Here is a 15,618-nt window from a genome sequence, read left to right as displayed (position 1 = left end):
CTCTGGAAGGCACCGAGATGTACCTTTTTGCGCAAATGGTCAAATCAAGGTTTTGTAACGCGAGCTGTGCCACAGTGAAATGGCACTAGCCTTTCCTATCTCTCTTCGCAAAATGTCTCTCGCCGATTCTCGCGGCAACCACCAACGTTCGGCGGTCGTTCTTTCCCACTTGCCCCCCCCCCCCGCTCGCCCCTTTCTCTCTTTTTCACTTTCTTCTTTCTTTCATCCCCCCCGGGGGAAGACTAACGAGATAGACTTTTGGATTTCGTCCCCCCCCCCCCCCCCCCCCAAAACGCCAACCCACCCTGCACCCACCACCCTCGCGCCGCGATCATATTTTATTTTTTGCCACGGTGTACCCTGTCGGCAACCGGAGGGGGGCAGACCATCTCGCAAGCTCAGCTGCGCAAGCGCCGCCATCGCGGCGCATGCCGTCGGTGGCGGAGACGGCGGCGGCGGCGGTGATGGCGAGGCGGACGGCGGCGGCGGCGAAGGCGAGGCGGAGGGTGGCGGCGGCGACGGCGATGCGGAGGGAGGCGCGGAGGGGGGCAAACACGCGCTCTTCTTCCAACACTCCTGCGATCCGCCGTTTAACGCGCAAGCAGACGACCAGCTGCCTGTCAAGGTATGCCCTCCCGTCTCGCATGCCTCGTCGCTCTCCTGAAGTTGGCATGGATATGCTGTGTTCGCCTGGTCGTAAAAAGCCTTGAAGCATTGCTGGTCGGACTTGCACGCTTCGAAACACTCCGCCTCGGTCGTGCCCGCGAGCAGAACGCTGTAACTGAGGAGGCAACGCAGCGCGTGATCGTCGTCGTATAGGCAAAGTGACCGCGGCGGCGCGGGCGAAGCGGACGGCGGCAGCAGCGGCGGCGACGGCGGCAACGGCGATGCGGAGGGAGGCGGCGGCGACGGCGACACGGATGGAGGCGGCGGCGACGGCGACGTCATGGCGAGCCGAAGCTGCAAGGTGAATTGTGGAGCGAGTTGCAATCGAAGGTGGCGTGGTTCATGAACGTCCATTTCCCCTCCTGGGGCCACGCGCTCAGTGCGATTCCCTTGTGCGGCGGCATGTCCAGCACAACCATCCCATAAGAATTTGCCAACAACAAACCCAAGACATAAAAGTCGTGGGAAACGCAGGAGAAAGAAACGACAGCAGGCACATCACATTTACCTGGTGAGTTGTGAGTTGTTTTTTACGCCTCACAGCCGGTGCAGGGCGCGACATAAATAAATAGAGCAGTCATCTCCCGTAGAGATGGGCAACGCACGAACACAGAGGTACAGTGCGCACCCCGCCCCGCTCACAGGGCGTGCATCACACAGGTGGACTGTGTGACTCCTCGGGTTTCTGGGGACTCTTGACAGAGGTGTGCTAGTCACTAGTCGGACGGTTCCGACATGTCCGGCGGGCAGTTCGGGCTCAAGTGAGGGCCGCGGTCGCGGTCGCGGCCAGCGCGCCGGGCCTGGCTAGGGCTGCCGGGAGTGATCTCGATGCACGCTCCGGAGCGCGCGTGGTGCTTGAGCAGCCGGGCGGTTGCCGCGGCCACCTCAAACGGCAGCTCGTCGAGCCACTCGGCAAAGGTGCCCTCCTCTTGCGCCGCAGCCAGGAATCGTTCGTCTAGGCCGTATGCGCGGCAAGCCCGGAAGAGTGCCTCGTTCTGGATCTCCTCCGGCGCCTCGGAGTCGTAGCCGCAAACGGAGGAGCCGGCAGAAGAGGCCCGCTTCGCAGGCGGCGCGTCGGGCGACGAGGAGCGCGAACGCCGCTGCGGCCCACCGCAAGGAGAGTGCGTTCCTGTCGACGCGGGGCGCAGCCTTGCGCTCCTCGGCCTGTTGCGCCTGCCGCTGGCCGCGACACACATGGCAGCGAGGCATTTTTTTCTTTTTTCGCGATGGACACGACCTAGACGCGTCCCTGCCTCGTGCCTGCCCCCAGGAGCGTCGATGTCCGCCAGCACGCAGCCCTCTGCCGAGGAGGCGCTGCGAGTCGCCCTCATCGCGCGTGGCGATGACGCGACCGAGATCGACGATACCATTCACGCCATTCGATCCGACCCCAACCGCTACCGCGAGCGGACGTGCGTGCGCGGCGCCTTTGCCCGAGCACTTCTCGCACCGAGTCGCAGCCAGCCGTTTGTGCCGGTTGGGCCAAGCATCCGTTCGCAGTCACAGGGGCAGCAGGCTGCCGTCAACGTCGACGTGTCAAGCCTCACCGAGCACCAGCACTATTGGCCGCTCGGGCCGCCAGTCAAGCAGGACGCGCCGACCTCGCACGCCTTCTCAAAGGTTTGTGTGGACCACACGCTTTCACGCTTTCGCGTCGGGTCCGAGGAGGAGAAGGCCGTCTGTCTGATATACGCGCACCTGATGTACGAGTCCAAGCCGAGTCCGCCTTGCAAGGAGATTCCCGCAGAGTACGCAGAGGGCGCCGCCCAAATGCGCGGGCCTTTCTTCACGGTACGCGATTTCGACCTCGAGCCACCGCTGAAGGGCTCACACAAGGAGATCCTCATCGTCGGCTCCACGCAGCTGAGCAAGACGCCAGAGGCCGGGGCCTCGGGGTGGGCGGGCTTCTTTGTCGATGGCTGCGTCCCCATCTTTGGCGGTGTGCTGCTCGCCTCCCCACTTGCCATCCAACCCCCCCCCCCCCCGACGCGGCGATCCCTCCCTCGCGCTCCAGTCCGCAACAAGGGAGGCGCCGAGACGGGTTCGCGCGACATGGCTGGCGGCATCGAGAAGCTCAACAAGCGCATCAAGGAGATCTTCGAGCACGAGGTCGGAGCGGGCAACATCGGTCTGCCGCTTGAGGACTACCGCAAGTTCATCCTGCACCCTCGCCGGACCAGTTTCGGGGAGCAGATCGAGTTCGACCCGAACAGCCTCATGCTCGCGCGGCCGCAGGCGCTTATCATCTGCATGAACCCCAACCAGGTCAAGAACCTGATCGGAGTCCGCGCCGCCTCGGAGGGTTTGCTCGAGATCATGAAGGGCAATACGCGCCACCCCTACCCTCCCAAGTGCCACGACCCGTACGCGCCCTTCGACGACGGCGCCAATCGGCCCGTCGCGCGCGTGTGGTTCATTCTCGACGAGGACGACCTCAACCGCTCCAACAACGGCAGCGCCACCGAGCGTCTGCAGTTTGATGCGCCGCCCGACGTGCTGCGACGCCTCGAGAAGGGCCTCGGGGCGCTCGTCCAGGCGGGAGCTGCGGCTTCCGCAGCCGCGGCCGGCAGCTCGCAGGACCCAGTGACCATCGAGACCGACGACGAGCCGCTTCTGGACGAGGAGGAGGACGTACCCGCCGCCGACGGCCGCACCGAGACCCGGTCGGGAGAGGTAGACGAAGACCGCATGCGCAACGAGTTCCGCAACCAGATGGACGCGACGGGCGTGCGCTCGGCGGTGCGTGGCGTCGTTGCTCTGACGGCCACGCCTAGCGCATGCGGCCACGACCTCTCCGAGACGGCCTCCCGCGTCCAGCACGACATCCACTGCATGGCGCACCCGTCCAACTACGTCGGCTACGGTTTCACGAAGGCCGAGTACGCCGAGCGCACCATCCTGCACGAGCCGGTGCCCGACCGCAAGCAGATCATCGCGATCAAGAAGGCGCCGATCTACGAGGCAGTCCTCAAGAAGTACGATTGGTGGGACAACGAGCTCAACGAGCCCATGCCGCCCTTCAAGCGCCGCGCCGACGGCGCGATCACCGTCAAGAAGGCCGACCTCGACGACATCGAGGAGGGCGGCGACAAGAGCTCGCGCGAGATCGCCGAGATTGTCGACAGGACGCAGCGCGAGTCGTCACGCCGCGGAGACAAGGTGCTCGAGTCGGACGGTGTTGGTATTGCGCTGATGCTCGCCTCGATGTCGACTGTTCCAGGCGAGCAGGAGCGCCGCGCGCTCATCATCTCCAACTACACCAAGAACGACCAGCAGAAGATGCAGCTCGCGCGGCACATCCTTGAGGGCGACCTGATGTACGAGGACGGCAACAGGCTGCCCGAGCGCTGCGTGTGCGACCTCTTTGTCATCATCCTCGACCACAAGAACCTCCGCATCATGTGGCGCGGCGCTTCGGGCTCGGGCGCCTCCGACGACGTCTACATCGCGCCCGACCACGACAGCCTCACTGTGCTCACCGCGATCCACGACGCATCGCCCGAGCTCTACAACGGCTGCCGCTCCGCTGACCGGCGGAGCCACGTCGAGCCACACGTCGAGGACCTCTACGAGGGCCGTGTCAAGATGTTTCGCTCCAGGTTCATCAACATCAACCACGCGTACACGGCCCTGCTGCTTTACGCCCACCGCCGCCGCCAGTCGGGGCGGCCGTTCAAGCTCAAGTCTATCGCCCTCGCCGGCGACCTCGGCGGCCGTGGCATCAACTACAAGCCGCACGGCTTCCGAGGTGACACGCACGACACGTGGATCATTCCGCCGCACCACGGCTACCTCACCGACATGTTCTTCATGTTCGACGCAGTGGTCAACCGCCAGATCACAACCCACGGCGAGTACATCCTGCAGGCGATCGGCCGGCTGTGCACGCTGGTCGACGATGAGATGCTCGCGAGGATGGCAACCACGCCGCCGCGCCTCTTCACCTCGTACAGCTGCTACAGCATCATCCGGACCTTCGCGCTCGGCGTGCAGCAGTGGGTCCAGGTGATGAGCACCAAGCAGCACAACGAGTCGATCAAGGACGCGCTAGTGCGCAGCATCCGGACCGAGCCAGAGCGGTTCCGCGAGCTCTGGATGATCTACGTCGTGCCGCACACCGACCCGCGCTGGGCGAAGAAGGAGCTCTGGGTTCGCACGTCGCGGCTGATGCGCGCCGACAAGATGGTGGGCGAGAGCGTGCGTGCAGCGCCGAGCATGCCTGCGCCGCCGATCAGCGGCGGCGGCGGCCACGGCATTCAGCACAACCCCGACAACGACAGGCAGAAGCGCATTCGCTCCGCCATGAGCAAGGCGGAGGCGGACATCGCAGCTGGCGGCGACGACGAGGACGACGAGGAGGAGGAGGAGCCGCAGCCACGCGTGTCGCGGCGCCGCCTCGCCCGCCCGGCAAACCGCGAGCAGATGAACGAGAAGTTCCGCGCCTGCTACTCTTCTCACCCGGACCACGCCCACACCGCCTGTGGCAAGCCGATGCCCCGATTCAACGACATTATCTACACCAAGTGGGACGCCGACAACGTCGCCTACTACCCCGCGCGGGTCATCGACATCGAGTGGGTTTCCGGGCGCTTCGAGTACGACATCGCGTTTACGACGCAGGACGACTACTCGCCAGTGCCCGCGGACGCGCAGAAGCACGCCGACGTCCGACCGCTTTCACTGACCATGATGCCCGACTGGTCGTACGACGACCCAACACCTAGCAGCTGAATGCCCGGGTACGCGGGGCGCAATCACACACACGCGCTTCGCAGAGTTGCTCGCCCCGCGCGCGGCTCTCATGACATGTCTCGAATTGAGCCGCATTGACTCTTGTCCATTGAACAGTGAGCAACCGTGCTTGTCAGGGTGGAGGCGGCGAGGGTGGGGGGTGGGGGCGAGGGTGGGGTGGCAACGCACGGTGGGGCGAGGCGGAGATAAGAGATATTAATTTAAGGTAAGGCAAGGTAACTCACAAAAAAATTAGATATTCTTACCTTTTAGCCCCCCTCCGAGACTGGAGACAGAACCCACCCGTACACAGGAGAGATGGGACTGCGTCCCGCCCCCGCTTGCCCTGACTGCACAGGATAGCGTGCCCCAATTGGCGACACATAGCGGGGGACACTGCGCAAGGAGGGGGTGCGACGGCTTTCTTTTGTCCTCTCGAGGGAATGTTCTCTCGGCGCCCATGGCCTTCTGAGGTTTCGTACTAATGACGTCCTTCTTGGCACTTCGGGCGTCGGTTGTGCGTATCTGTTGTGTCTAATTCCCCCGGTAATGTGTTACGGGTATCGGTCGCTGATTGAACGCTCTACCTCTAGACCATCATCTACTCTGCTTACTTCGGCCGTCGGCCGCTCGGTGGTCGAGTGGCTTCCGGATCGAATCGGCAGATTGACCCTTATAATTTTTTCACACCGGAGCGGGCCCAATTTTGCTCAGATGCACCTCCGAATTCGAAATCGTGTCCTCACGCTTAGCGCTTGGTGTACGTTCGTTTTTCGTCACGGGTGGTGGGCACTGGCACCAGCGCCCAGGACTCGGAGAGGAAAGATGATAGCGACGCCAACTGTGGACCTGCTACACCAACGGCTACAGCCCCAGCCAGCCCTGGCAGCCACCCCTCGCCCGCCACCGACCCTAAAGCCGCATCCGTCGCTAACCCTCGCCGTGCCCCCCGAGTTCGTGTTCGAGCGATATGGTCCGAGTACGTGCCGAGCGAGCAGGCGAGGGAGATCGGAGACGATCGGGGAGCGCGATGCGTACTTGCCCTCGATGTTGACCTTCCCCCACCACCACTCTCCCCGGACGACGCCGCTCTCGCATCTGCTATGGTCTCTCTCTCGATACACAACACGCTCGCCGACTTGGCAACAAGGGCAGACTCCATCGCGCTAAGCGACGAACCTGCCCCCGCCCCTCGGGGCGGGGGCCCCCGCCCCCCCGGGGGGCCCTTTGGGGCCCCTCCAGGGGGCGACCCCTCCGGGGAGGCCGGCTTTCCCCGTGCCGGTTCTCCCCAACCAACCCCGCCGGCAGCGCGAGCTGCCGGCCATATTGAGCGGTTCAACCGCGTCGCGCACTCGTCCCAACCGGGGGCCGCAGACTTGTTCTGCGCGCCAACGGCTGGTGACGCTGTGTTGCCCTTGAGCTAGTCCTTCCCCGGTCGCCTAGCCTCTGCGCTGTCTGGCGGACGCCTGTATGCCATGCGCGCGGACCACGCTTGCGTGGATACGTGGCTGGCAGGCTGACCCGTGTGCGGGGTAACCCGCGCACGGGGACGCTTCACGGGTTCGAGTCGTCAAACATTAAGCAGCGGAGGTATGCCGAGGGGGACCGGGAGGCGGTAAGCCGTCGTTGCCCGGCGCTGCTTGCAGCACCGTGGCGATGACGCTAAGAGGTTCCTCTTTTCCGCGCCCCCCCCGCAAGGCGCGCGATACAAACCGTACCCCAACAAGCATGATCCAGAGAACGGGGCATTGTACTACATATAGTGCGGGACCTGTGGCAGCAACCAACGACCTGGATGGCATGGGGACGGGGTGAACCGACGCCAACCAGCAGCGTTCACAGCGCAGTGCGAGACTAGGGTTGCAACCTGGCTCTTTTATACGTGAGTGAGTATTCTTCACACGGCGTCGAGCGCCGTAGAGACGGCCTCGAGAGCCGCCGCCAGGTGTGCCACGACCGCGGTCGCGAGGCTCGTGGCGATAGATGCGCCAGACCCGCTTGCGCCGCCGCCCTCAACGCCCGATACTCGGTCAGAGCCGGCGGAGCGACGGCGGCGGAGTTGCGGCCGCCGGCGACCTTCCCCTCGACCACGCCGCCGACCCGTCGACAAGCACACGCGGACTGCCATCGAGAAGAAGGAGAAGGATGGCGGCGCATCCGGAGCCCGCGGGCGCAGCGGGCGCGGGTCCGGGCGCGGGCGGGCGCGCGGGAACCCCGCCAGCGGAGGCGACAATGCCTCTGGCGGCTCTGCAGGCGGCGCGCGGCGCGCCCCTCGCCGGTCTCCCGCAGGCTCCTGAGGGCCGAGAGGGCCGAGAGGCGGGGTCGGTGACCCGGGGGCATGGGCGGTGCGGCCCGCGCCGCGCGCGGGCGCGTGGCAGCCCGTGAGGGCCGAGATCGGGTCCGTACTTCGACGTAGTATGGGCCCCCGGGGGCCCTCTACAGCAGCGGCGAAGTGAGCGTGTTTGTGGTGTTGGTGTGGCGTCTGAGCTTGGATCTGTGACTAAAGCCGGTTACCACTGATGGATCCCCACCCGAATAACACACAGTGAGCGCCCCAGGGCTTCACTACGCCCTCCGCGCGAAATCGCTAGTGGTGCTTTACTTTTGTGTTAGTATGGGTACGGTTCCCGAGACCGGCGATCACACCAAGATCACCATCGTCCTGAAAGGGACAAAGCTATCGTCCTGAAGGACCACGACGAGACGCCGTCCAGGACACATCCCTCTGGAACAAGGCATCTCGACTGTCGGACAATACTCAACAGGGACATCTCTCTATACACACGACTGGGGTTACCCCACTCCCAACATAAAGATCCGACGCCCCTCGCGCACCTCGACGATCGCGGAACGACGACAGATCGCGTCGCGGAGCCAATGCCAGACCTCGACGATCTGTCGGCGTTCCGCGATCTGGCGGTGCAGGTGGCGCGCACGGCGGGACGGATGATCCGCGAGGCGCACGCGCAGCGCGCGGGAGGCGGCGACGGCGGCAAGCTCAGCGTGGCTGTCGAGAGCAAGGGGAGCGAGCAGGGAGCGCCGGCAGCAGAGGCATCGGTCGACCTCGTGACGGCCACCGACAAGGCGTGCGAGGAGCTCATCATCGGCACGATCCGCGAGCGCTTCCCCAAACACTGCTTCATCGGTGAGGAGTCGACCTTCGCCGGCGGAGGCGCCGCCGATGCGCCGCTCGAGCTTGGCGAGCAGCCGACGTGGATTATTGATCCCCTCGACGGGACGACCAACTTTGTGCATGGCTACTGGCCCGTCACAGTGTCGATAGGGCTCGCCGTCCGAGGCGAACTCGTGCTCGGTGTCATCTTCAACCCTCTGCTCGATGAGATGTGCGTGGCGACAAAGGATGGCGGCGCAACGCTCAACGGCCGCCCCATACGAGTCGGCGGCGCGGCGGGTGTCGGCGAGGCGCTCGTCGTCAACAACCTGGGAGCGTCGCGCAACCCGGCGATGAACACGCTCGCCACGGCCCGGATCGGCGCGCTTCTGCAAGCCAGCCTGCGCGGGCTGCGCAACTCTGGGTCCGCGGCGCAAAACATGATCGACGTCGCCGCGGGCCGGCTGGACGCCTACTTTGAGGACGGGTTTGGAGGCCCGTGGGACGTGGCGGCGGGCTATGTCATCGTGCACGAGGCGGGCGGCGTCTTCCGAGACCACCTCGGCGGCCCTTTCACGCTGCGTGCAGGCAAGGGGCAGGTGCTGTGTGGCAACGCGGCGGTGGTGGAGGACATTGCGCGCGTGTTGCGGAGCGTCGAGCCGGGAGGGGGGCAGGCTCGGGGCTAGGACCCGCGGGTGTAGGCACGTCCACGCTGCGCAGCGGCTTCCCCGCGACCACAGCCCACCTCTCGCTCGCAGCGGGGCCGCACAGCCGTAGCCGCGCAGCCCCAACTCTCGCCGCAGTGACAGGGTATCTTGTGCAAACACGCCAAACCGTGTACATGTGCTAAAATGCTATAAATGCGAGCTGCGTCAAGCTCGAAGCTGTGTATGCAGAGTGACGCGCTTGCACCATCAGCAGATACAATCATCAGGGGCACCACCCCGGTGCTGGGGGTCAGCCGTCGGGGCTCGAGCCGATAATCAGGCTCGTTTTTTTTTCGCCACCAACAAACTTAAGAAACGAATAGACTCTCGAAGCGAAACGATCGATCGCATGGCGACGCCAAGCCGAATCATGTGACCGCAATCTCACAAGCAAAAGCGTCGCAAAATTGCCGAGAAAAGCGAATCTCTGTGTAGTAGAGGGGGCGTCCTGCAGTTAAGGGGAAACCCGGTACGCGGGGCCAACCCTCGGAGACCCGTGTTATGGCCCTGCGAACACGCACCCCCGGGGCTAGGGCTCTCTAGCCCGTAACCCGATCCCGATCATCGCGGCCCGCTGGGTGCGCTTCTCAGCTCCCCGGCCCTGGATGTGAGGCTGATAACTGCACTCCAAGTGCTCCAAGTGCTCTGATGTGATCTCTGATTTGGCCCAGCCCCCAATTTTATCGAATTTATTTCAAAATCTGCAGGCGCGGAGCGCCTGCGAAAGTTTTGGAGAAACTTGCGGTCGGGCCCCTGATTTTCATCAAGATCTTTCAAATTTGCGGTGTGGAGTTGGGGGTCCGGTCCAGGTCCGGTCGGGTTCGGGTTCGGGTTCGGGTTCGGGTTCGGGTTAGGGTTGGGTTAGGGTTAAAATTAGTCTTGTTGTGTCTGTATATGCCAGCGTTGCAGGGTTCTGCGCTGAGGTCTGGCCCCAGCGCCGACGAGTAAGACTCAGCCCCGTACGCTGACCTAGGGTTAGGGTTAGGGTGTTAGGGCTAGGGTTAGGGTTAGGGTTAGGGTTAGGGTTAGGGTGTAGGGGAGGGTCGCGCCACGAAGGCGAAATTCCTTTCGCAGCTGTGAGCGCTGTCAGAGCGGTGTTTCGACACCGAGATGGTACGCCCTTTTTTTTTCTCGAGCGCGGGAAACACAGACGCCCGGACCGCCCCTCCACCGGCGCCTGGTCAACGCCTAATCGAATGGCGGCGAGCGATCCGGGTACTCACGCACCCACGATTCTCGAATGCCTCGGCTCGGAGGAGCTGATGCGACTCGTGACTGACCTCGTCGAGAATGGCGACGCACTGTGTGCCGCGCTGGCTTGCACGGCCATGCGCGACGCGATTTGGGCTCGAGCTCCCAGGGCAGAGGAGGCAGAGTACACGTGGCACGTGAACATGTATGACGTGGCTCTGCGCGACACGGTCTACTCGCCTATCTTCAAGAGCGGCCAGTGCCGCTGGCGACTCCTCCTGGACGCCGCGAAAAGCGACGGTGTGAAAACGGCGTTTTCCATCTTCCTCGAGGTGCCCGACGCGGCGACGCTGCCACAGGGCTGGACGCGGCACGCGGAGTTCAAACTCGCCGTGCACAATCAAAAGCCCTCGAGGAGAGTCACCAGACCATGTGCACTGCACCCGCGGCCCGAACCCGCACTTCCAAGCGTCGCGTGACCCAGCCCTACTCCGCTGCACAGACGCCTCCCACCTGTTCAGCGCGCTGAAGCCGAATTTGGGCTACCCGAAGCTTGTGACGGTTGCGGAACTCTGCGAGGCGGGCTCCGGCTATGTGGCAGACGGCAAGCTCGTGGTCTCTGTCAAGGTGCGCGCCCAGGCAGCGAGGCCGCCTTTCCTGTGGCGGCCGCGCCTCTGCACGCCCCTCCGAGACTGCTTATCCTCGCCGGCCCGGCTGCGGTGGTGCATCGAGACATTTCCCGTGCTGCGGCCGCTTATGTGCGAGACAGCGGCCGCCGTCGGGGATCTGCACCTCTTCAAAATGCTTCGCTGCTTGACCGATGACGCATACCTGATGCCTTGGGACGAGGGCACCGCGCGAGCCGCGGCGCGAGCCGGCCACCACGAGCTGCTCAAGCTCGCGCGCGGTGTCGGTTGCCCTTGGGAGGAGGAGCACATGCTCGAGTACGCTGCAGAGAGCGGGTCGGTAGAGATGGCTACATGGCTGCACGAGGAGGGCATCCGGTGGTCCGGCAAGGAGCCAGGAATCGCCGCCGCTTGCGGGCACCTCCATTTTCTGCAGTGGGCCTTGGAAGCGGGTGGTGCCGCCTGGGACGCCGACATGTACACGTGGCCGGCTGCCACGGGCCAGCTCGATGTGCTACGCTGGCTGAATGCGGATCTGGACCTGCTGAGCGGAGACAGCGGCCCCCGTGGCTGGAGGTTCAAGGTCTGCTTGTATGCGGCAGCGGGCGGTCAGTTGGAGGTGTTGCGATGGGCGACGACAGTAGGTTCGGAGGATGATCCTGTCGGGCCGTTAACGGCGTTCATAGTAGCGGAGACCCTCGAGGTCGCCGCAGCCAACGGCCGCAGGTCTGTGCTTGACTGGCTGTGGGCCCAGCGCGATTGGCAAGGACTGTCTTCTTCACAACGTGAGCAAATTTGCTACGTGCTGTTCTTTGCCGGCGGCACGCGACGGCAACATAGTACACAGGGGCAGGTCCATTGATTGATTGATTGATCGAGCGGTTTGCGCGAGATGGCCCCGAAGTGCCAGTCTGCCAGCGCACTGCCAGCCCCGGTCAATCGCCGCACGCGGAGCACGCGCCGCCGCCGTCGGATGACGACGACGACAGGACGCAGGCCTTTGCAAACCTCGTCGACGATCCGATGAGCAGCTCGCAGATGAGCGTCATCGACAACCCGACGCCGCGGCCGCACGACACGGTGAAAAGGAACCGCAGCAGCAACGCGAACGCCGCGCTCGACTGCGGCGGCGGCAGCGGCGGCGGTCCATCCGAGGCGGTGCCCCTTGCCAAAAGGACAAGAGTATCCATGACCGCGTGCACGGCACGGTGGCGCTGCCGCCGCTGCTCGTCGCGGTGATGGACACGCCCCACTTCCAGCGGCTCGATCAGATCCAGCAGCTCGGCGGCTGCCACTTTGTCTACCCGTCGGCAAAGCACTCCCGCAAGGCGCCCGCGGCTAGAGAGTGTTCTCCCTCGCCGCCGCCTCGGCCCAGAGCACTTCTCCGCCGGCTGCCTCTGCCGCGCCGCCCTCTCCTGCCGCGCCCTCGCCCGTCTCCAGCCGTGCCCTCTCCTCCACCCGCCCGCCCCCCGCAGGAGCACTCGATCGGCGTCGCCCACCTCGCGGGAACGCTTCTCAAGCACCTGCGCGTCCAGCAGCCCGAGGACTGGCGCGCACTGGCACTAACACAGGTACACCACGGGAGCCGCCTAAGCGACTCCCGCGAGGACGGCGAGGCACTTAGCTCCGTGCACTCGACCGCCCTCGCCGCAGGCAAGCTCATTCACGACCTGCTCTGCGATGGCCGTGTGAAGAACGACTGAGATGCGCTGCTTCTGCAGCCCCAGCCAGCTCTTGGTGGTCCAAGTCACCTCATCGAGGTACTGGGCCCGCGTCAGCTTGTTCTCCAGCACGTTCGCCGCCCCAGCAGATAAGAATTTTCCCCTTCGCACGACACTGGGCACGGGACTGGCCGTCGGTTGTAAGGGCAACACAGGAGGTCGTCGTAGGTCCCCAATTACTGCCGCCGCCGCACACTTCGTTCAATGTTTGGCAAACACCGTTGCAGATCTGCCGGTTGATGGAGGGTGCCTGCGTGCCTCGTATCGCGAGGTCGCCGGGTTCCACGAGTAGTAGTCGTTAGCGCAGCTTGCGTACGCTCGAGAGGAGGCCACGCACGGGCACGGTGGCGGTGGCGGCGGCGGCGCCGGCGGCGGTGGTGGCGGCGGCGGTGGCGGTGAAGTCTTTGAGCATAGACCGTCGGTTGTAAGGGCAACACAGGAGGTCGGCGCAGCTCCATAACTACCGGCGCTGCACGCTACACCCAAGGGTTGGCAAAGCCCGTTGCAAATCTGCCGGTTGATGGAGGGGGCCTCGTATCGCGAGGTTGCGGGCTTCCACGAGTAGTAGTCGTCATCGCAGCCTGCGTAGGCTAGATAGGTCGACACGCACGGTGGCGGTGGCGGCGGCGGCCCCGGCGGCGGTGGTGGCGGGGGAGGCGGCGGCGAGGGCGACGCAGAGGGAGGCGGCGGCGACGGCGAGGCGGACGGAGGCAGCGGCGACGGCGACGCGGACGGAGGCGGCGGCGACGGCGAGGCGGACGGAGGCGGCGGCGACGGCGAGGCGGACGGAGGCGGCGGCGATGGCGAGGCGGACGGAGGCGGCGGCGAGGGCGAGGCGGACGGAGGCGGCGGCGATGGCGAGGCGGACGGAGGCGGCGGCGACGGCGATATCGAGGGAGGCGGCGGCGACGGCTCAAGAGGACCGGGCAATGGTGGGGGAGGAGGCGATGGCTCAGGGGACGGGGGGGAGGCGGCGACCGCCACTAGCGGCGGGGAGGCGGCGACTGCCACTGGTGGCGGGGAGGCGGCGACTGCCACTGGCGGCGGGGAGGCGGCGACAGCCACTGGTGGCGGGGAGGCGGCGACAGCCACTGGCGGCGGGGGGGCGACCCCTTCCTCCTCGGCGATGACCTCTACCAGCTGCCGCTGCTGCCCGTCGATGAGGACTTCCCCTTTGCCTGCGCCGCCGGCCTCCTCGGCTCGGCCGACCCAAAGGAGCAGTCGAGCAGCAACTGCGCCGGCCGCTGCCCCGCACGCTCCCAATGCCCCACAGAGGCAACCTATGAGGCGCTGCCCTGCGATGCGGGTCATTACTGCCCGAAGGGGACGAGCGTGCCCCTTCCCTGCCCCGCCGGATCGTACACGACCGCCACCAACCTCACCGCCGCGGGCGAGTGCACCGCCGCCTCGCCGGGCCACTTCGCCACCACCGGCTCCACGCAGGCGCAGTCGACAATTGGGAGGAGGGAGGGCGCAGTCGGCGTTGTCGTGTCTGACTCAGAGGAGGAGTTGGAGGTGCTCCGGCAACCTGGCCTGCTGATTCAGAAGCTCGCCACCGTTGTCACTCAACGTGCGTCATGCGTGATCGAGCTTGAGGGAGGAGCTCCGCTAACGATTCGGCCGGCAACCCAACGCCGCCGCCCATACCTGCCACCTACAAAGCGCCTGCTCTACGGCCCGTACCACCCACACTCCACTTTCCACTGATCATGCCCGTGATAGCACCACGGTAGTTGCGACCCCCCTCGCTGAGTGAGTGAGGAGCAGGAGAGAGAGAGAGAGAGATGCGAGCTTTTTGTGGTGTTGGTGTACGCAATATGAATAACGGGACAGGGTGGTTGTTCTCTCTCTCTATCTCCCCTTCTAGCTCTTAGCATGAGCTGCGCCCTCCCCTGTGTCCGACCCCTTTTGCGCAGTGTGCAACACCCAACACGACTAGTCACACCTTAAACTTTTAGGCCCTCCAAAATGCAAAAATCCCCCCCCCCCCCCATTCCATGCCATTCGGGTCGACACACAAGCTCATAAGACACACTCAGCTGGCTGCCACACTTGCCACACATGCCACACCCCGAGGGTGGGCTGAATTCTTTTTTAGAGCTCTTGTGGCGGCGCGACCCTGTGCGTCTGCCACTCCGTCTCACAACACTGCTCACTAGGCACGCGCACGGGACTGGCAGTGGCGCGCACACTGGCAAATAAAAGAATTTGCGGTGGCTTTGTCGCGTTTTTCTTCTTTATATCCTGACGGGGTGGTGCAGATGACAGCACGCCGGGGGACGTGCTGCGTGGCGGCGACACGAGAGCACCCATCTAGCGCGGAGAGTTTTTCTTTGATCTTTCTTGCCTTTTAACGTGTGACATAAAAAAATGTTCCAGTATTAGCAAGCAAAAAGGAGCACACACGACTTAGCAAGTCCGCACCACCCCGATCCCCGTCAGAAAAGAAAGATAGAATTTTACAACAAAGCTCCTTCGCACAACACTGCTCACTGGGCACGGGACTGGCGCGCACTGGCACTAACACAGCTCACAGGTACACCAAAGATAGAATTGCCCAGTGTCGTGAGAAGGATAGAAAAAACTGCAAATTCTTTTTGCCAGTGCGCGCCAGTCCGTTGGGGGCCGCAGTCTTCCCGTGCCCAGTGTAAAGGAGAATTTAACAAAAACAACTCTCTTCTCTCTCTCACAGCAGACAGGCTCGCGCTCGGCTCGACACAGGTAGGTGCGGACTGGCGCGTGCTAGCACTAACTATCACAGGCAAACCACCGGAGCCGCAAAGGAGAAAGAATTCTACAAATACAAGCCCCTCTCACAGCGGGAAGGCGACACACAGTCCGACCAACGACTGGGACACCACTGG

General features: G+C 64.4%; 3 protein-coding genes across 3 annotated transcripts; 2 read left to right on the top strand and 1 right to left on the bottom strand.

Moving 5' to 3' along the window:
• Window positions 1-1,382: 1,382 nt before the first annotated feature.
• EMIHUDRAFT_236421 (hypothetical protein) lies at window positions 1,383-1,875 on the bottom strand (the record flags this gene model as incomplete). The annotated part of the gene is made up of 2 exons (XM_005779236.1): window positions 1,383-1,679; window positions 1,750-1,875. 2 exons carry the CDS (start codon window positions 1,873-1,875, stop codon window positions 1,383-1,385), a joined length of 423 nt encoding a protein of 140 aa, XP_005779293.1.
• A 6,468-nt stretch (window positions 1,876-8,343) lies between these two features.
• On the top strand, window positions 8,344-9,195 carry EMIHUDRAFT_73492 (hypothetical protein; the record flags this gene model as incomplete). The annotated part of the gene is made up of 1 exon (XM_005779235.1): window positions 8,344-9,195. The coding sequence occupies one exon, from the start codon at window positions 8,344-8,346 to the stop codon at window positions 9,193-9,195; it is 852 nt and encodes a 283-aa protein (XP_005779292.1).
• A 1,217-nt stretch (window positions 9,196-10,412) lies between these two features.
• Window positions 10,413-15,071, top strand: EMIHUDRAFT_114918 (hypothetical protein; the record flags this gene model as incomplete). Its single annotated transcript, XM_005779234.1, has 6 exons — window positions 10,413-10,707; window positions 10,910-11,759; window positions 12,023-12,191; window positions 12,509-12,604; window positions 13,353-13,686; window positions 15,016-15,071. 6 exons carry the CDS (start codon window positions 10,413-10,415, stop codon window positions 15,069-15,071), a joined length of 1,800 nt encoding a protein of 599 aa, XP_005779291.1.
• Window positions 15,072-15,618: the final 547 nt, after the last annotated feature.

Source organism: Emiliania huxleyi (genome assembly GCF_000372725.1).
Source record: "Emiliania huxleyi CCMP1516 unplaced genomic scaffold EMIHUscaffold_234, whole genome shotgun sequence".
Lineage (NCBI taxonomy): Eukaryota > Haptophyta > Isochrysidales > Noelaerhabdaceae > Emiliania > Emiliania huxleyi.
This window is presented reverse-complemented; position numbering and strand designations above follow the sequence as displayed.